This window comes from Trichomycterus rosablanca, chromosome 13 (assembly GCF_030014385.1).
Source record: "Trichomycterus rosablanca isolate fTriRos1 chromosome 13, fTriRos1.hap1, whole genome shotgun sequence".
In the NCBI taxonomy this organism is placed as follows: domain Eukaryota; kingdom Metazoa; phylum Chordata; class Actinopteri; order Siluriformes; family Trichomycteridae; genus Trichomycterus; species Trichomycterus rosablanca.
Window position 1 is genome coordinate 10,708,242 of NC_086000.1, and position 20,533 is coordinate 10,728,774.

The window sequence follows — 20,533 nt, forward strand, 5'->3', positions numbered from 1 at the left end:
AGATACCTGCTAAGTGTTACTGACCTGAGCCACGTGAGGCCGGGGAGCCATTGGACTCTTCCTGCAAAAATCAAAACAGCTAATTTAATTTAACTGAAGGTAAAATCAAGAAGACCTGACAGTATTTTAAATTAGTATTGTAGGAAATGCACAAACATTTTGACTCTCTTCCGGTTTTTCTGAAGCTTTCCTCCTGAAGAAAGAGAAACTCATTTGTAATAACATGTTAGACTAATTACTATAATAAAAAAATATATAAAACCTCAAGCTTTACCAGTATCAAATAAATCATTCCATGTTAGATGTTTTTACTCAGACTGACCTTCTTGCTAGAAGGGCATTCATCTCCTGCATAAGGCCCTCTCCTCCTCCCCCACTGCCTCCGCTGGAGCGGCTAGCATCATTCTTGGCGTTGCCCATGCCTGCAGAGCTCTCCTCAGGCTGCTGGGTTTAAACAGACATGTTTACAGTCACAAACCCAGGGTTTAATATGATGTCAGCCCACTCTATGCAGCTATAACAGCTTCAACTCTTCTGGGAAGGCTTTCCACAAGGTTTAGGAGTGTGTTTATGGGAATTTTTGACTATTCTTCCAGAAGCGCATTTGTGAGGTCAGACACTGATGTTGGACAAGAAGGCCTGGCTCTCAGTCTCCACTCTAATTCATCCCAAAGGTGTTCTGTCAGGTTAAGGTCAGGACTCTGTGCAGGCCAGTCAAGTTCTTCCACACCAAACTCGCTCATCCATGTCTTTATGGACCTTGCTTTGTGCACTGCTGTGCACTCATGTTGGAACAGGAAGGGGCCATCCCCAAACTGTTCCCACAAAGTTGGGAGCATGAAATTGAAATCCAAAATCTCTTGGTATGCTGAAGCATTAAAAGTTCCTTTCACTGGAACCAAGGGGCCGAGCCTAACTCCTGAAAATTAACCCCTCACCATAATCCCCCCTCCACCAAACTTTATACTTGGCACAATGCAGTCAGACAAGTACCGTTCTCCTTGCAAGCACCAAACCCAGCCTCGTCCATCGGATTGCCAGATGGAGAGGAACTCCAGAGAACACGTCTCCACTGCTCTAGAGTCCAGTGGCGGCGTGCTTTACACCACTGCATCCGACGCTTTGCATTGCGCTTGGTGATGTAAGGGTTGGATGCAACTGCTTGGCCATGGAAACCCATTCCATGAAGCTCTCTACTCACTGTTCTTGAGCTAATCTGAAGGCCACATGAAGTTTGGAGGTCTGTAGCGATTGACTCTACAGAAAGTTGGCGACCTCTGCGCACTATGTGCCTCAGCATCCGCTGACCCCGCTCTGTCATTTTACGTGGCTACCACTTCGTGGCTGAGTTGCTGTCGTTCCCAATTGCTTCCACTTTGTTATAATACCACTGACAGTTGACTATATTTATATATATATATATATACAGTGTATCACAAAAGTGAGTACACCCCTCATATTTCTGCAGATATTTAAGTATATCTTTTCATGGGACAACACTGACAAAATGACACTTTGACACAATGAAAAGTAGTCTGTGTGCAGCTTATATAACAGTGTAAATTTATTCTTCCCTCAAAATAACTCAATATACAGCCATTAATGTCTAAACCACTGGCAACAAAAGTGAGTACACCCCTTAGTGAAAGTTCCTGAAGTGTCAATATTTTGTGTGGCCACCATTATTTCCCAGAACTGCCTTAACTCTCCTGGGCATGGAGTTTACCAGAGCGTCACAGGTTGCCACTGGAATGCTTTTCCACTCCTCCATGACGACATCACGGAGCTGGCGGATATTCAAGACTTTGCGCTCCTCCACCTTCCGCTTGAGGATGCCCCAAAGATGTTCTATTGGGTTTAGGTCTGGAGACATGCTTGGCCAGTCCATCACCTTTACCCTCAGCCTCTTCAATAAAGCAGTGGTCGTCTTAGAGGTGTGTTTGGGGTCATTATCATGCTGGAACACTGCCCTGCAACCCAGTTTCCGGAGGGAGGGGATCATGCTCTGCTTCAGTATTTCACAGTACATATTGGAGTTCATGTGTCCCTCAATGAAATGTAACTCCCCAACACCTGCTGCACTCATGCAGCCCCAGACCATGGCATTCCCACCACCATGCTTGACTGTAGGCATGACACACTTATCTTTGTACTCCTCACCTGATTGCCGCCACACATGCTTGAGACCATCTGAACCAAACAAATTAATCTTGGTCTCATCAGACCATAGGACATGGTTCCAGTAATCCATGTCCTTTGTTGACATGTCTTCAGCAAACTGTTTGCGGGCTTTCTTGTGTAGAGACTTCAGAGGAGGCTTCCTTCTGGGGTGACAGCCATGCAGACCAATTTGATGTAGTGTGCGGCGTATGGTCTGAGCACTGACAGGCTGACCCCCCACCTTTTCAATCTCTGCAGCAATGCTGACAGCACTCCTGCGCCTATCTTTCAAAGACAGCAGTTGGATGTGACGCTGAGCACGTGCACTCAGCTTCTTTGGACGACCGACGCGAGGTCTGTTCTGAGTGGACCCTGCTCTTTTAAAACGCTGGATGATCTTGGCCACTGTGCTGCAGCTCAGTTTCAGGGTGTTGGCAATCTTCTTGTAGCCTTGGCCATCTTCATGTAGCGCAACAATTCGTCTTTTAAGATCCTCAGAGAGTTCTTTGCCATGAGGTGCCATGTTGGAACTTTCAGTGACCAGTATGAGAGTGTGAGAGCTGTACTACTAAATTGAACACACCTGCTCCCTATGCACACCTGAGACCTAGTAACACTAACAAATCACATGACATTTTGGAGGGAAAATGACAAGCAGTGCTCAATTTGGACATTTAGGGGTGTAGTCTCTTAGGGGTGTACTCACTTTTGTTGCCGGTGGTTTAGACATTAATGGCTGTATATCGAGTTATTTTGAGGGAAGAATAAATTTACACTGTTATATAAGCTGCACACAGACTACTTTTCATTGTGTCAAAGTGTCATTTTGTCAGTGTTGTCCCATGAAAAGATATACTTAAATATCTGCAGAAATGTGAGGGGTGTACTCACTTTTGTGATACACTGTATATATGTATATTCGTACATACAACGAAATGTACAACAAAACAAATAAATCATACAAACATAGAAGGATATATGTACATGAAAAAGGAAATAAAATAAGGAAATGGAGAGAAAGTGGAAAATAAGGAAACCCCCAAATCAGAAAAAGTTGGGACACTACGTAAAATGCAAATTCATGAAAACAGTGTTTCCTAGATTCAATTAGACTTTTATTTTATTGCAGACAGCATGAACCTGAGACATTTCATGCTTTGTCTGGTCAACATTTCATTTGTTAATATACTGTACATTCATTCCTTTCATTCATTTCAGGCATGCAAGGCATTTTAGGGCTAGTAATCAGGTAAAAACGTAATAATTATATGCTTTCAGGCAGGTGATGTCAACAGGTGATTGTAATCATGATTTGGTACAAAAGAAGTATCCACAAAAAGCTGAGTCTTTTTGCAAAGATGGGCAGAGGATCTCCAGTTTGTCAACAAATGCATCTTGTATATTGCTTGAATATTGCTGGTTGATAGGTGCAAATAGTCTATTTACATTTACATTCTCTGCATTTAGCAAGACGCCTTTATCCAAAGTGACTTACAGTACTGTGATAGTATACTGTCTAAGCAATTGAGGGTTAAGGGCCTTGCTCAAAGGCCCAGCAGTGATAACCTGGCAGTGATGGGGCTTGAACCAGTGACCTTTTGATTACTAGTCCAGTACCTTAACCACTAGGCTACAACTGCCCCACTTGTCTAATGTTCTAGCCCACCACCACTAAGATCTCTTTGGAGCTCCAAAGTTCTAATACCAGTGACTGGCCAGGCACACAAACACAAACAATTGGCTGTGCCTGAGGGAGGGAAGGTCAAATTGGTTTTTCATTGCTGCTACAATTGCGGCCCCTGCTGGCTGGTCAAGATGCATGCATGAGGGATGGTTGATTCAAAGATAATAGTGTGTAACATTCCATTCGCGATTGTGCTCTCTGTGAGCGTGTCAGAGGAGGCATGTGATAGGGTGGGGTTCTGCAACTGCAGTGGCAATTAGAATTAGGGAATTGTATGTGACTACATAGGGAAGAAGAGGAGAAAATGCAAAAGTAGAACAAAAAATAATTATTTCCAACTCATGAAGTATCACAATTTATTAACATCTGAGCATTACTGTGCCCTGTAAGCAGTAACCACTCAACTCACCCTCTGCACTTTGCGCAGTTTCGCCCCAGCCAGAGCTGCAGCCAGACCCGATGGAGCAAGTACAGAAGGTGGGTTCGGAGGAGGTGCTGCGACAGGTGGAGGAGGTCCAGGCGGGGGCGGAGGAGCTGGAGGACCCACCAAGGGAACAGGAGCAGAGGAATGAAGAGGGGGAGTCGCAGAGATCATGGATGGGTGTCCTGGAGGGACGGGTGGACCTGCTGAAAAACAACAGAAAGATAAGTGAAAATGCTTTATATATTAACTTACTTAAAACTTGTAAAAAATAATGGACGTCAGGAGGGGCAAATATTTTTTCTGTCACTATACATACAAGATCTGAGGGTCATTTTAATTATTTTAGACAGAACATCAACCTTCAACCAAACACTTTTTGGAACTGGAGATCAGTAATTAACATTGCTGTGGAGGAGTTTTACCCACTCTTCTTCCCAAAGCTGTGTTTATTTAGCCACACTAGATGACTTTTAAGCATTAACTGTACATTTAAGGTCCTGCCACAGTATCTTAGTGATGTTCGGGTCAGGACTTGACTAGGGCTTTCTTGCTTTGTCTAATATTAAGAAGAGTTGAAGTTTGAAGAGCTCAAACCATTAAAATTAATAAATAGGTATTTTTACCTGTTAGATTATAGAAATATCACATGATGTTGAAGGTTTTAGTCAAATAAAACAATAGTCAAAAAAGTATAGGCAAAATAAATATATAATATTTTGGTTTCGACACAGGTGAGTTCTACAACCTCAAATCAGAAAGAATTGGGACAATACGAAAAATGCAAATTTCTAAAAACACAGTGTGTCCTACATCCACTTTGACTTTTATTTCATTGCAGACATCATGAACCTGAAATATTTAATGTTTTGTTTGATCAAAATTTCATTTGTAAATAAACAAACAAAAAATCCTGCATTTCAGGCCTGCAACAGATTCCAAAAGAGTTGGGATGGGGGCAATTTAGGGCTAGTAATGAGGTAAAAAAGTAAATAATTATGTAATGTAAACAGGTGATTGTAATCATGATTTGGTACAAAAGCAGTATCCACCACAGGCTGAAACTTTGAGAAGTATTTATTTAACTTAATATTTATATTAAGTTTAGTTTGAATATCTAAATAGACTATGGACATGTCACATGACTTGTGAGTTTACCTACTGTATAATGCTAATACAAGTTAATGCACAACATTGGCTTCCAAGATCAACTATGGCAAAAACTGCAAGTATAAAAAAGTGGTATTTTTGCCAAGGTTAGAATATGCTATATGCTATACAACGATCAGGCGTAATATTAAGACCACCTCCTTGTTTCTACACTCACTGTCCATTTTATCAGCTCCACTTACCATATAGAAGCACTTTGTAATTCTACAATTACTGACTGTAGTCCATCTGTTTCTCTGCATGCTTTGTTAGCCCCCTTTCATGCTGTTCTTCAATGGTCAGGACTCTCCCAAGACCACCACTGAGCAGGTATTATTTGGGTGGTGGATCATTCTTAGCACCGCAGTGACACTGACATGGTGGTGGTGTGTTAGTGTGTGTTGTGCTGGTATGAGTGGATCAGACACAACAGCGCTGATGGAGTTTTTAAACACCTCACTGTCAATGCTGGACTGAGAATAGACCAACAATCAAAAATATCCTGCCAACAGTGCCCCATGGGCAGCGTCCTGTGACCACTGATAAAGGACTAAAAGATGACCAACTCAAATGGCAGCAAAAGATGAGCGATCGCCTCTTTACATCTACAAGGTGGAAAAACTAGTTAAGAGGTGGACACTGTATTTGAACTCCAGCAGCGCTGCTGTGTCTGACCCACGCATACCAGCACAACACACACTAACACACCACCACCATGTCAGTGTCACTGCAGTGCTGAGAATGATCCACCACCTAAATGATACCTGCTCTGTGGTGGTCCTGTGGGGGTCCTGACCATTGAAGAACAGGGTGAAAGCAGGCTAAAAAGGTATGTAGAGAAATAGATGAAGTACAGTCAGTAATTGTAGAACTTCAATGTGCTTCTATATGGTAAGTGGAGCTGATAAAATGGACAGTGAGTGCAGAAACAAGGAGCTGGTTTTAATGTTATGGCTGATCAGTGTATATACTGGCAGGCTAATTGTCTGACTGATGCAATTCAAGAGCAACCGACAAAGGACTGCCATTAATAAGAAGCTGCTGAAAGTGACACTGTCCACAGCCAAGCAAGCTCTAGGCTTAGAGACTACCAAACAAAAAGAAAGCCATACAAAAAGTGATGTGAAAAGCTCTCTGTTATAATGACCATATCAGTTGTAAGGCCGTGACTGTGACAGCACACAAGTGACCCGACAGCATGATAAATATTGTGTATTTCCAACAAACACCAGTACATTGAGCGTAGTGTCTTAAACATTTATGTTCTTTCAGAAGTGTGTGAGCTTTGTGTGTCGTCAGTCCTGTGTGGTAAGACAGCTGTGAACAGTGTGTGTGAAAACTGTAGTGAAGTACACACACTGTACAAACAGCTGGATGGTGTCTGTTACTTACTGCTGGGTGTTGTGGCAGCCTGAGAGACACGAGCGGGTGCGGGCTCTGGTAACAAAGAACTATAAGAGGGAGGTGTGCCATGATACTGCCGCTCTGGGTGGAAAGGAGGAGCAATTTGTTGTAGGTGGGCGTGGCCTTGAGCATTGTGGGTGGGGACGAAAAGGTAACAGTTTTCTGACTGGTTGTTAGTATTAGTGGGGACTTTGGGTGAGCCGTTGTTGTGGGGCACTAGAGGTAGGCTGACAGTCTTGACTGGCTTGGGGATGGCCACCGAGGTGTGTACGGGGGCATGCATGTGAGTGGAGGACCACCTGGCATGTTTGGGGTCAATCTGGCGGGAAGTAGGGGGAGACAGCGGGATCTGACGCACGTTTCTGGATGGCAGAGTGGCCCCTGGATGCACAGGGGAGAAGGCAGAGGCCAGGGAGGTAGAAAGCTGAGAAAGCTGCTGAGTCTTTTTCTGAGAGGAGTCTGCTGCATGAGAGATGCCCGCTTGCTCCTGCAAGGACGGGGAGGAGCCTGAGGAGGAAGGGGGAGAAGGTGCAAGGCGGGCATAGGAGGGGAGAGTGTTGGCACGGTACTGCTTGTATTCTGGTGGCAGGGTGTCAGACTGAGAGGTGGACACCTTAAACTGAAGGGTGGAGACTGACAGACGGAAAATGAGAGAGAAAAAGAGAGAGAGGACAAGAACAAGTGACAAACAGAAGGAGAGAAAAGTGAGAGTGATGAAAATTCAAAAAATGAAAAACTGAAACACCATTAAGAAAAAAAGTAAAATGAGACTTGAGCAGCATTTTGACCACACATGTGGCCCATGCTGTAACTTAATTAAAATAAAATGTGTATGGACTTATGGGATACAGTTGCCAGAAAAAAAGTTTGTGAACCTTTTAATTGTGGTCAGATTTTTTATTTCAAAGCACCCTTAAAGAAAAGTCTACAAAACTGTTCCTACACTGTCTACAAAATGAGTAAATCTGGTACTGTTATTAATAATCTCTAGAAGTGGGCAACCTACAAACCAAAAGCAAAATGTGCATTGCTAAACATATAGCTATACAATCACCTGCATCTTGTAAGTGGTAACTCGCTTCAGGTGGAAGTTTTTCTATACATCACAGTTTCTCCCTTTCACACTTGCCAGCTCCTGTGTTGGCACACCTGCTTTTCTACAAAGCCATGATGCTAGGCTGCTCGGTAGTTTCGGTCATTCTATATCCCTTTTCCGGAGCGGACGTCGCCCGTAAATCCATGTTATGCTCTGGGTGGAAAGGAGAAGCAATTTGTTGCAGGTGGGAGTGGCCTTGAACATTGTGGGTGGGGACAGAAAGGTAACAGTTTTCTGACTGGTTGTTAGTATTAGTAGGGACTTTGGAGGAGCCGTTATTGTAGGGCACTAGAGGAAGACTAACCACCGGGGGTGAGGAGGTGTGTACTGGGGCATACATGTGAGTGAGGGACCACATGGCATGTTTGGGGTCAAACTGGTGGGAAGTAGGGTGAGACAGCGGGATCTGACGTTATGCCAGTTGGTGTGGTTGGGATTCCACTTGTGCACTGTCTTTTCTGGATGATTTTGAGAATTCTATCTTTCCCTTAACTGTCAAGAACCGAGTTGTCACAGATGGCAAAAGCAGGCTGTCATATTGCAACAACTGTCTCAATTCTGCGCTATCCACTGTCTCCATTGCAGGCTGTGGATATTTTTGTGTATTTCAACTGTGACTTTGTTTCCGTTATTTTGGCCATGCTGTTTGTGGTAATCATCTTTTTGTTAGTGGCTTTTTAGCCACAGTATTGTTCTACCTTGGTTGAAGATTTAAACCATTAATAAATAAAAGGGTTGACTTATTTATTTCCGGTTGCATTGTGAACAACAATTCAATGTGCTTAAGTACAACAGTGTGTTATTGGCTTAATCAGAAAAATTTAGTCTGTTATCGTGACTTGGATGAATATCAGACCACATGTTATGAGTAAATAATGCAAAACAAGGTCATTCCAAAGAGTTCACAAACTTTTTTATGCAAATATATGCCTGTCTGAGCTGGACTGATACATGGGTAAATATGGCACAAAGCATAGCTGGCAGAGACAGAAAGCACATGTGAACGAGAAATCTAATTACATTGGAAACTGTGAGATCAGGAGGATGAATTTCCATTAACAGATTTACTGGGACAAGTTTGGTCCAGAAGCCTGCAGATACTTGGTGAAAAGGATGTTTTTGGGAAACCTTTATTTGTAGGATTGTGTGTATGTGTATTCATGTGCATGTATGCTTTTTTACATTTTACATTTACATTTTTAGCATTTAGCAGACGCTTTTATCCAAAGCGACTTACACAGTGAGCAGAACACAATGGGGCCTTGCTCAGGGACCCAACAGTGGCAACTTGGTGGTGGCGGGGCTTGAACCGGCAACCTTCTGTTTACTAGTCCAGTACCTTAACCACTGAGCTATCACTGGCTCTTTTTAGTCTTTAATAACATTTTAAAAATTGTTACCTGCTGAGCCAGATGTTCGTCGCTCCCTTTCGATCTGCATTTGGTGCTGTTCCATCATGTGTCTACAGACAAATTTTACCAAATGTTACTAGAAGACTGAACCATCATTATCTTGCTTTACCAAAGTCAGACTTTCAGCTTGTAGTTATATAAACTTAAAGTAAATATTGCAAGGAGTTCTGTAGGAGTTCATTCTCTCTCACATCATTCTGGAGGTATTTTGGGTCATGTTTCTTTACAACATTACTTCTTTTATTAATATTTGAGGGCATTCGTTTATCCACAGCTCTCTTAAAATCCTGCCACAGAATCTCAACAGAGTTAAGGTCTGGACTTTCACTTGGCCAGTCCAACACCCAGATTTTTCTCCTTTAGGAATTTAAATCTCTAAAATGTGCTGGTATGCTTGGGATCACTGTCCTGTTGCATAACCCAGTTTTGGCCCAGCTTAAGCTTCTGGGCAGATGTCCTCACATTTGTTTTACTAATATTCTGCTCAATGACTGCAAGTTTTCTATGTCCTGTAGCTGCAAACAAGCCCAAATCATCACTCCTCTACCATCACCATTGACATCTGGTATGAAGTGTTGGTGTGGTGATACGTTAAAACTTGGGTTTGGCCATATGTGGCACTGTGCATGATCATTAAACCTCACCAGCTTAGTTTCATCAGTCTAAAGGAGACTTTATAGATGTTGGTGAGCGCTACACAATTGTTATTTACACACTGACAGTTAAAAAACAGAGAACTGAAAGGGGGTGTACTTTCACTTTTCCATGCACTTAGCCTGATCCCTCTAACAATAACATAGCAGCTACCATGGATGTTAACAGACTGAAAAATATACAGCTTACCTTAACTTCCCTTTAAAAAACTGCATTTTGTGTTTTCCTATTTTGAAGAATGGCTTAGAACATTGCCAGCACTGATGACATAACATGAATGAATTCATTATATTTAATTTAATACTGACCAGAAGTGGGTGATAGAATCCTAGAAGGTATATTAAGGTTTACTCTTACTTAAGTAAAATAATTACAAAAATATATACATTTTTAGTTTCACAATTTTTAGTTAATGACAAAACAAATCTGTAAATTAATCTGAAAGGTCACTGGAGGTTTTGTGCACTAAGTTCTAAAGGAGTGAAAGGTGTTTATCTGGGATTTAGCAAATGCAACTAGCTGAAAGGTGGTATTAATGTAGGGTGACCATACATCCTGTTTTTCCCGGACATGTTCTCTTTTTGAAACCTAAAAAATGCGTCCCGCCGGGATTTCCGGGATTCAGATTTTCTAGTCTGCACTCGCTATTCTGTGTGTATGTTTTTGCATTGGTTTGCATTGGTTTGTTTTTAGGTCTTTTTAGGAGTGCATCTGTTTTGTTAAAATAAGTCTGATTTTCACGTGCACGTACTAACACAGAGGCTCTCGTCAACATCGTGATGGCGCTGCATTCTGTGGAAATTGCTCAGCAAGCACTAGAAGACACATCTTACTGCTGGGTTTCTACTGATGGGAGCAAGTAATTAAAGTGAATTAAATTTAAGTTAAAAACACTCCTAATAAGTCAGCTGATACGATTGTACAATACATCAAAGAAACTTAAAAATAGGGTGCCGCTCAGGTGGCGCAGCGGTAAAGTACGCTAGCGCACCAGAGTTGGGTTTCTAGATACATCGTATCGAAACTCAGCTCTGCCTTTCCGACTGGGTTGGGCGGCAGTATGAACAACGTTTGGCTGGTGTTCAGGGGCTTAGGGGTAGAGTCGGAGCATAGGTCCTCATAGCTGGTACAACTGAGGCCCCTGCTGGTTGACTGACGGCGCCTGCACAGGGCTGAGGAATAACATTGAGGGGGGTGTGCGCAGTGTCTCTTGGTGTATGAACTTGGCTCGTGCAGGTGCAAAATGCAAGCTGTACTGATTGCGTGCCGGAGGGGGCGCAAGTCAGTTGAGTGGCGTCCTCAGTCAGCGGCAAAAGGGTCGAATCAGTATAGAGGACACAATCAGGGTAATGGGACACGATTAGAATGGGGATAAAAAATTGGGGGAAAAAAGTGGGAAAAAATAGATAATTAAAAAAAAAAAAAAAAAGGGATTTTTATTTATAGGTGACAACTGTTTTTTAATTTGTAGTTATTATGGTTTAGGGCTTAACGCTGAATGTGAAGGAATAAGATTATCTGACCATAAAGGCATTTGTTAAAGAGCAGCTGTACATTTATTAAAGTTCAGTAACACAGCTGGATTGTTATTGACTCATTTGTCAACTATTTAAACCGCTACCCCATACACATAGCCAACGACATGAAATAACCCCACCCCCCCTTCCTTCCCCGAACCAGGCGTCCTTTTTAAAAAAAAAATATATATATGGTCACCCTAATTAATGTATATATTTATATTATATTTTTATTTAAAAAAAAATTATGTATAAGAAACAGATTTGACCTCTTCATGGATTTTCGTTATTTTATTGTAGTAAATACTAAACATTTTAATTCATTTTAATTGGAATTTACCAGCCCTTGTCTATGATAACGCTAAGTGCTAACATATGCATGTGCCACTGGTGTTGATGCTTTGGTAAATGACGAATGCTTTGACAGATGTGATTGCCTTTTGTATGATCTTAGTACACAAGATATGATTGTCTCCTAAGGCGATACTACATTGCAGGTAAATTGGCTTGATTTAGCTCTAACAAGCAAAATAGCCCACTAAAAATATTTGACCACTGGTCAGGATCAAAGATCTCGAAATGCACAATGTGATATGCTCACCAGCAGCCGTTTTAGTGCTACTGCAACCTAAGTTTCAGCAAGTCGTCATAAAGGTTTTACTTCATTTAACCACAAGAGGGCAAAAATCGACAGGGCAAATCGTGCCACTTGAGAAGTGCCTTGAAAATACAGCATATACACACAGAGCCATATTTACACTATATGGCGAATGGGCTAGCTAGACATTCCCTAACTCTGGGCATTAGGATTAAGCTTCACCTCAACACCTGCAACGATCTAGTCTTGACTCTTCTTAGAATTAGAAGACTTTTCACAACATTTTGGTGTGCATTTGTCAGAGGGGCGGCTAAGTGGGTAGCACTGTCGCCTCACAGCAAGAAGGTCCTGGGTTCGATCCCCAGGTGGGGCGGTCCGGGTCCTTTCTGTGTGGAGTTTGCATGTTCTCCCCGTGCCTGCGTGGGTTTACTCCGGGTGCTCCGGTTTCCTCCCACAGTCCAAAGACATGCAAGTGAGGTGAACTGGAGATACTAAATTGTCCAGGACTGTGTTCGATATAACCTTGTGTGAACTAATAAACCTTATGTAATGAGTAACTACCGTTTCCTGTCATGAATGTAACCAAAAGTGTAAAACATGACGTTAAAATCCTAATAAACAAACATTTGTCAGAGCAGATTATTTCTACATGGTTAAGAACATATAAAAAGGCCAAACCAAAATTACACTAAAAAAGAAATGAGATATTCTGGAAAACACCCAAACTTGTTAGTTTAAGTTTTATAACATGTAAATCTTTATATAAATGTACACTGATCAGCCATAACATTAAAACCACCTCCTTGTTTCTACACTCACTGTCCATTTTATCAGCTCCACTTACCATATAGAAGCACTTGGTAGTTCTACAATTACTGACTGTAGTCCATCTATTTCTCTACATACTTTTTTAGCCTGTCACTGCAGTGCTGAGAATGATCCACCACCCAAATAATACCTACTCTGTAGTGGTCCTGGGAGAGTCCTGACCATTGAAGAACAGCATGAAAGGGGGCTAACAAAGCATGTAGAGAAACAGATGGACTACAGTCAGTAATTGTAGAACTACAAAGTGCTTCTATATGGTAAGTGGAGCTGATAAAATGGACAATGTGTGTAGAAACAAGAAGATGGTTTTAATGTTATGGCTGATCGTGTACACACTGAGACATATTTACACTATATGGCGAATGGGCTAGCTAGACATTCTTTACATTTACATTTTTGGCATTTAGCAGACGCCTTTATCCAAAGCGACTTACATTACAGTATACAGTCTGAGCAACTGAGGGTTAAGGGCCTTGCTCAAGGGCCCAACATCAGCAACCTAGCAGTGGTGAGGTTTGAACCAGGAAACCTTTGTATTACTAGTCCTGTGTCTTAACCACTAGGCTACGGCTTGCCCATTCTTAACTATGGGCATTAGGATTAAGCTTCACTTCAACACCTGCAACGATCTAGTCCTTACTCTTTTTAGAAGACTTTCCACAACATTTTGGTGTGCATTTGTCAGGGCAGATTGATTCTACATAGTTAACAAACAAAAAAACAAAAAACGCCAAACTAAAATTACACTAAAAACAAGAAATAAATTATTCTGGAAAACACCCAAACTTGTCAGTTTAAGTTTTATATCAAACTAAATTTTTATATGAATGTATCTATGCATACAAAAACCTGAAATTCCTGTTTCCCCCAACAGTTAACTGTAGCAACAAGCAGCGAGCAAATAGTGACACAGGTCTCAGGAGTACATTTGCTTACTTCTTGCTAATTTTATTACCAATGATTTCTTGTTAGGACCAATAATGAATTTTGGATCTGGCCTATTTTGCCCAGGAGTGTATTTTAAAACATTTACTTAATATAACTGATTCAATACACCTGTTAGTAATGGGTGTGACTGAAATGCCTGGACTCAATAATTAGGAGGGATGGTCACATAAATTTAGCAATACACCGTATTTTGGAGCTGTTTTCTCACAAAGCTCTGGATAACCAGTAGAACTTACACCTGAACTAGTCAAGCAGTCTACCCATTAGCTGGATGTTGGAAGTAAGAAAAAATTGAAAAAATAGGTCCTTCTTTTAAATGTGCCAACATAACATACAAATTTTATTTCAAAAAGTGAAATTGGGTTTGGTGTAAAGAGAATGACTACACAAAAATATCCTAGTTCCTACTGTTAAGTATGGTGGAGGAGCTTTAATGCACTATATGGTCAACATCCAATTCCAAACCATGGGTGTGTCTGTGGAAATTGGTGTAATTCTGAAGTCAAGCACTTGTGTTTAACTAGAGTGCCTAATTCACAATCAATGTTCCAATTCATTTCTAAACTGTTTAGTAGAGTTAATTTCAGTGCTCTATACGGTAGTACTAGAGTTAATGATTATGCGTTATGTACATGGTTACAAACTGATGCCACAAAGTTAAAAGCTTTGTAAACACCAATGTGTGTGGCTAAAAATGGTAATAAGCACATACACATACATTGGCTTTATAGTGTATTTTGGAACTGTTTTCCTACAAAGGCCTTGTTAGGATACATGGTGTCATGAACTAAATAGTAGTTAAACCTTTCAGCAGTACAATAACCCAAACCATGTACACAAACCTAACAAAAATAGTTTGATAAGCACAGAATCAAGTTTTTTTTTATGGACATCCCTGTCTGCTGATCTAAACCTCAGTAGAAAACCTGTGTGGTGAGCTAATAAGGAGGGTCCACAAGAGAGAACCCAGGAGCCTGGCAGATCTTAAGAGATTCTGTATTCTCCAATCTTATTAATCATTATAGGAGAAGTCTCAGTTCAGTTAATTTATTACAATAAACATGTCTCTCATATCTTTTAGCATAAAATTGAGGTATTTACCCACAAAAATGTAGTTTTATAACCGTTTTAAACCATTTTACCACATTAGGCTTATCTATTTGACTTTTTTGCTCAAGTGAATTTTCAAGTCAGACTCATCTTGTTTTATCTCACATTAATGTTAAATATAAATAAATATTGCACTACTCACCTCCTTTGTGCTTCTGTGTCATCAGTCGCCGGTCCATTTTGCCGCTGACCAGCAGGACCTGCAAAACACATGGAAAACTTTCTTGAAAATTTTTTTTACAAGAACGAAACTACTCTAATAAGATAGAGGACTGACAAATATACTGTACAGCATAACAGTAGCTTCTTTAATTCCTAATACATAGTTAAAATGTTTACATTTCAAAAAATATATAAATGTCTACTTCAGCAATACTGTAAGTGTGTCAATAAGAATGTCTGGTAAGCCTCTTTCAATTGTAATTACATCCTATCCCAGCTCCAACATTACTCTGCTATCTGACAGATTCATGTAGACAAACTTATAGGTAAAAGCATGGCTATTAGATTATTTAGATGATGCCCAGGCGCCTGGTGTGGGAGTATTGCTGTTGTTACCCGTCTGCTTATCTGATATTGAGTAATACGGTTTAATTCCATCTATACAGTTAGTTCCAGTAACACAGTGAGGAATGATGGGCAGTAGGATCATTATAGGTAGCAAAACAGTTTAAGTACATTTCCCAGTAAAAAAGTAATAGCATTGTTAATTTCAATTACAAATTAAGTAGCTTTTAAGAAGTATTGGGTAAATAGCTGAGTGGCTCTATAAACGCTATATAATTTCATGTTTTTTAGTTTACTTAGTCATGACAATAGTATACAGTGGGGTCAAAAAGTATTTAGTCAGCCACTGATTGTGCAAGTTCTCCTACTTAGAAAGATGAGAGAGGTCTGTAATTTTCATCATAGGTACACTTCAACTATGAGAGACAAAATGAGGAAAAAAAATCCAGGAAATCACATTGTAGGATTTTTAAAGAATTTATTTGTAAATTATGGTGGAAAATAAGTATTTGGTCAATAACAAAAGTTCAACTCAATACTTTGTAACATAACCTTTGTTGGCAATTACAGAGGTCAAACGTTTCCTGTAAATCTTCACCAGGTTTGCACACACTGTAGCTGGTATTTTGGCCCATTCCTCCATGAAGATCTCCTCTAGAGCAGTGATGTTTTGGGGCTGTCGCTGGGAAACACGGACTCCACAAATGTTCTATTAGGTTGAGGTCTGGAGACTGGCTAGGCCACTCCAGGACCTTGAAATGCTTTTTACGGAGCCACTCCTTCGTTGCCCGAGCGGTGTGTTTGGGATCATTGTCATGCTGGAAGACCCAGCCACGTTCCATCTTCAATGCTCTCACTGATGGAAGGAGGTTTTGGCTTAAAATCTCACGATACATGGCCCCGTTCATTCTTCCCTTAACACGGATCAGTCGTCCTGTCCCCTTTGCAGAAAAACAGCCCCAAAGCATGATGTTTCCACCCCCATGCTTCACAGTAGGTATGGTGTTCTTGGGTTCTTCTTCTTCCTCCAAACACGACGAGTTGAGTTTTTACCAAAAAGTTCCATTTTGGTTTCATCTGACCACATAATATTCTCCCAATCCTCTTCTGGATCATCCATATGCTCTCTGGCAAACTTCAGATGGGCCTGGACATGTACTGGCTTAAGCAAGGGGACATGCCTGGCACTGCAGGATTTGAGTCCCTCTTGGCGTAGTGTGTTACTGATGGTAGCCTTTGTTACTTTGGTCCCAGCTCTCTGCAGGTCATTCATCAGGTCCCTCCGTGTAGTTCTGGGATTTTTGCTCACCGTTCTCATGATCATTTTGACCCCACGGGATGAGATCTTGACCCCAAGGGAGATTATCAATGGTCTTGTATGTCTTCCATTTTCTTACAATTGCTCCCACAGTTGATTTATTCACACCAACCTGCTTGCCTATTGTAGATTCACTCTTCCCAGCCTGGTGCAGGTCTACAATTTTCTTCCTGGTGTCCTTCGACAGCTCTTTGGTCTTGGCCATGGTTGAGTTTGGAGTCTGACTGTTTGAGGCTGTGGACAGGTGTCTTTTATACAGATAACGAAGTCAAACAGGTGCCATTAATACAGGTAACGAGTGGAGGACAGAAGAGCTTCTTAAAGAAGAAGTTACAGGTCTGTGAGAGCCAGAAATCTTGCTTGTTTGTGGGTGACCAAATACTTATTTTCCACCATAATTTACAAATAAATTCTTAAAAAATCCTGTGATTTCCTGGATTTTTTTCTTCTCATTTTGTCTCTCATAGTTGAAGTGTACCTATGATGAAAATTACAGACCTCTCTCATCTTTCTAAGTAGGAGAACTTGCACAATCAGAGGCTGACTAAAAACTTTTTGACCCCACTGTATATACACTTATGATCTAAAACATTTGGACCACCCATCCATAATACAATCAAAACAGCTCTGTCCTGCCAAGCTATGAACTCCATAAAACATCCTATGATATCTGGTACCAGTTCATCCTTCAACTACTGTATGAAACAGGGTGGGCCATCCTGCAGTGCATCCTGGTGAACAAAGCACACATGCACTGGCCATCCATATAATCTTGGAGAAAACAGGATTCATCTGACCAGCTAAGCATCTTCTATTGCTCAGATGTCCAGCCTGCATCTCCATTGTAGGAGCTTTTTCACAATGGACAGGAGCAAACATGCATGGACACTTTGACTAGCCTGCAACTACACAGCACCAAACACAGAGGGGTTTGATGCACTGTGTGTTGTGACACATTCACTTCACCACATAATTAAAATTAGTTGCAATCTGAGCCACAGTAGCGATAGCCTTTATGTCCTTTGGCATTAATGAGTCTTATTCAACCAACAACCTTTCAGTGGTTTATCACTGTGGCTGCCAGTGAGTACCCTTTGCTGACCCTCGCAAATCTGTCCCTTATCAAAGTCACTCAGGTTATTATGGAGGGGCCTTTTAATACAATCTGGCCAACATTTAATGTATCAACCAGCACATACAATGCCCAATGTCAGAGTTGATTCTAATGTTTTAGCTGAACAATATATAATGCTTGCCTATAGCTTTTAAAAAAGCAAAAGTGAAATTGTTTTTGGTGTGGCTATTAAATATTTCTTGAGTAGTTAATGTGCTTTTTTAATTGAAGCTGAATAAAAACGTACATTTGTTTATCAGCTTATTTAAGTAAAATTTTAGTATTAAAGAGATGACGGTAGACTAGTTGACAAAGTATTGACTGACCTAAACTCGACATAAATTGGTTTGGGAGTGGCGTTAAGTTTAATTAAGCAATTTCCCTTCGGGGATCAATAAAGTAAATCAATCAATCAATCAAACAAAAGGCATTGAGTTTCAAGGTTTTTTTCCATAAGGATGTTAACTGCATACAGTGGGGCCAAAAAGTATTTAGTCAGCCACTGATTGTGCAAGTTCTCCTACTTAGAAAGATGAGAGAGGTCTGTAATTTTCATCATAGGTACACTTCAACTATGAGAGACAAAATGAGAAAAAAAAATTCAGGAAATCACATTGTAGGATTTTTAAAGAATTTATTTGTAAATTATGGTGGAAAATAAGTATTTGGTCAATAACAAACAAGCAAGATTTCTGGCTCTTACAGACCTGTAACTACTTCTTTAAGAAGCTCTTCTGTCCTCCACTCATTACCTGTATTAATGGCACCGGTTTGACATTGTTATCTGTATAAAAGACACATGTCCACAGCCTCAAACAGTCAACCATGGCCAAGACCAAAGAGCTGTCGAAGGACACCAGGAAGAAAATTGTAGACCTGCACCAGGCTGGGAAGAGTGAATCTACAATAGGCAAGCAGGTTGGTGTGAATAAATCAACTGTGGGAGCAATTGTAAGAAAATGGAAGACATACAAGACCATTGATAATCTCCCTCGATCCCGTGGGGTCAAAATGATCATGAGAACGGTGAGCAAAAATCCCAGAACTACACGGATGAATGACCTGCAGAGAGCTGGGACCAAAGTAACAAAGGCTACCATCAGTAACACACTACGCCAAGAGGGACTCAAATCCTGCAGTGCCAGGCGTGTCCCCTTGCTTAAGCCAGTACATGTCCAGGCCCGTCTGAAGTTTGCCAGAGAGCTTATGGATGATCCAGAAGAGGATTGGGAGAATATCATGTGGTCAGATGAAACCAAAATGGAACTTTTTGGTAAAAACTCAACTCGTCGTGTTTGGAGGAAGAAGAATGCTGAGTAAACACCATACCTACTGTGAAGCATGGGGGTGGAAACATCATGCTTTAGGGCTGTTTTTCTGCAAAGAGGACTGATCCGTGTTAATGGAAGAATGAACGGGGCCATGTATCGTGAGATTTTAAGCCAAAACCTCCTTCCATCAGTGAGAGCATTGAAGATGGAACGTGGCTGGGTCTTCCAGCATGACAATGATCCCAAACACACCGCTCGGGCAACGAAGGAGTGGCTCCTTAAAAAGCATTTCAAGGTCTCCAGACCTCAACCCAATAGAAAATTTGTGAACTCCGTGTTGCCCAGTGACAGCCCCAAAACATCACTGCTCTAGAGGAGATCTGCATGGAGGAATGGGCCAAAATACCAGCTACAGTGTGTGCAAACCTGGTGAAGACTTACAGGAAACGTTTGACCTCTGTAATTGCCAACAAAGGTTATGTTACAAAGTATTAAGTTGAACTTTTGTTATTGACCAAATACTTATTTTCCACCATAATTTACAAATAAATTCTTTAAAAATCCTTCAATGTGATTTCCTGGATTTTTTTTTCTCATTTTGTCTCTTATAGTTGAAGTGTACCTATGATGATTGCAGACCTCTCTCATCTTTCTAAGTAGGAGAACTTGCACAATCAGTGGCTGACTAAATACTTTTTGGCCCCACTGTATATTTTAGGTTAATGTAAAATAATGGGGTTGTTTTTGAAATAATTACCTTTACTTTTTTATTGTTTCCTTATGCTTCTTAATCATGGAGATGACTGGAATACGAAAACCAATACGAATTTGTGCCGATGCACAAAGCTTAACGTGACTTATTGTACCAAAACGAGTGAGGAATTTCATTAGTGGAGAGAAGTTATAAGCAGTAATAATTAAGAGAGGTTTGGTGTTTTTATGACGTTCTTTTAATACATTCAATCAAAATTTTTTTTAACGATGTGTTTTAGACTCTCGAATAAAAGCTGATACTTACAATTTCTCAGCAAATGTGAAACAGGAGGAAAATCCAGCTAAACACAGATGCATGTGGGTGCTTTTAGAGTGAATTTTGATGGTTATTTCACACAAATGCAGATTTGTCTCACAGTCGCACTTTGATGACGTCTTACTGCACCGCTCAAGCCAAGCGCTGAACAAAGCGGCTATTCATGGTTAATTTGAAATTACATTAATTACATTTAAGGTTCCACATTTCTCCACGTAGGGTGTTGAGTTCTGAACATGAACCAACCCCCCATGAACCAATCGGTGTAGCATCTTTTGATCGCATTTACACGGCACTTTTTTTTTACAAATT

The 20,533-nt window shown here is 40.8% G+C and overlaps 1 protein-coding gene across 5 annotated transcripts in view; it reads right to left on the minus strand.

Annotated features, from left to right (window-relative positions):
• The window catches only part of evla (Enah/Vasp-like a), an 82,777-nt gene that overhangs the window by 9,628 nt on the left and 52,616 nt on the right, over positions 1 to 20,533 (minus strand). For 2 of the 5 annotated variants that reach the window (XM_063007123.1, XM_063007125.1), the window contains exons 4-10: positions 15,124 to 15,181; positions 9,315 to 9,376; positions 6,807 to 7,451; positions 4,254 to 4,471; positions 323 to 444; positions 157 to 193; positions 25 to 61 (exon numbers count right to left, since the gene is read on the minus strand). In XM_063007123.1, the coding sequence (XP_062863193.1) occupies positions 25 to 61; positions 157 to 193; positions 323 to 444; positions 4,254 to 4,471; positions 6,807 to 7,451; positions 9,315 to 9,376; positions 15,124 to 15,181 (1,179 nt within the window). The remainder of the gene's footprint in view (positions 1 to 24; positions 62 to 156; positions 194 to 322; positions 445 to 4,253; positions 4,472 to 6,806; positions 7,452 to 9,314; positions 9,377 to 15,123; positions 15,182 to 20,533) is intronic. The other 3 variants (XM_063007124.1, XM_063007127.1, XM_063007126.1) reach the window with 3 other exon arrangements.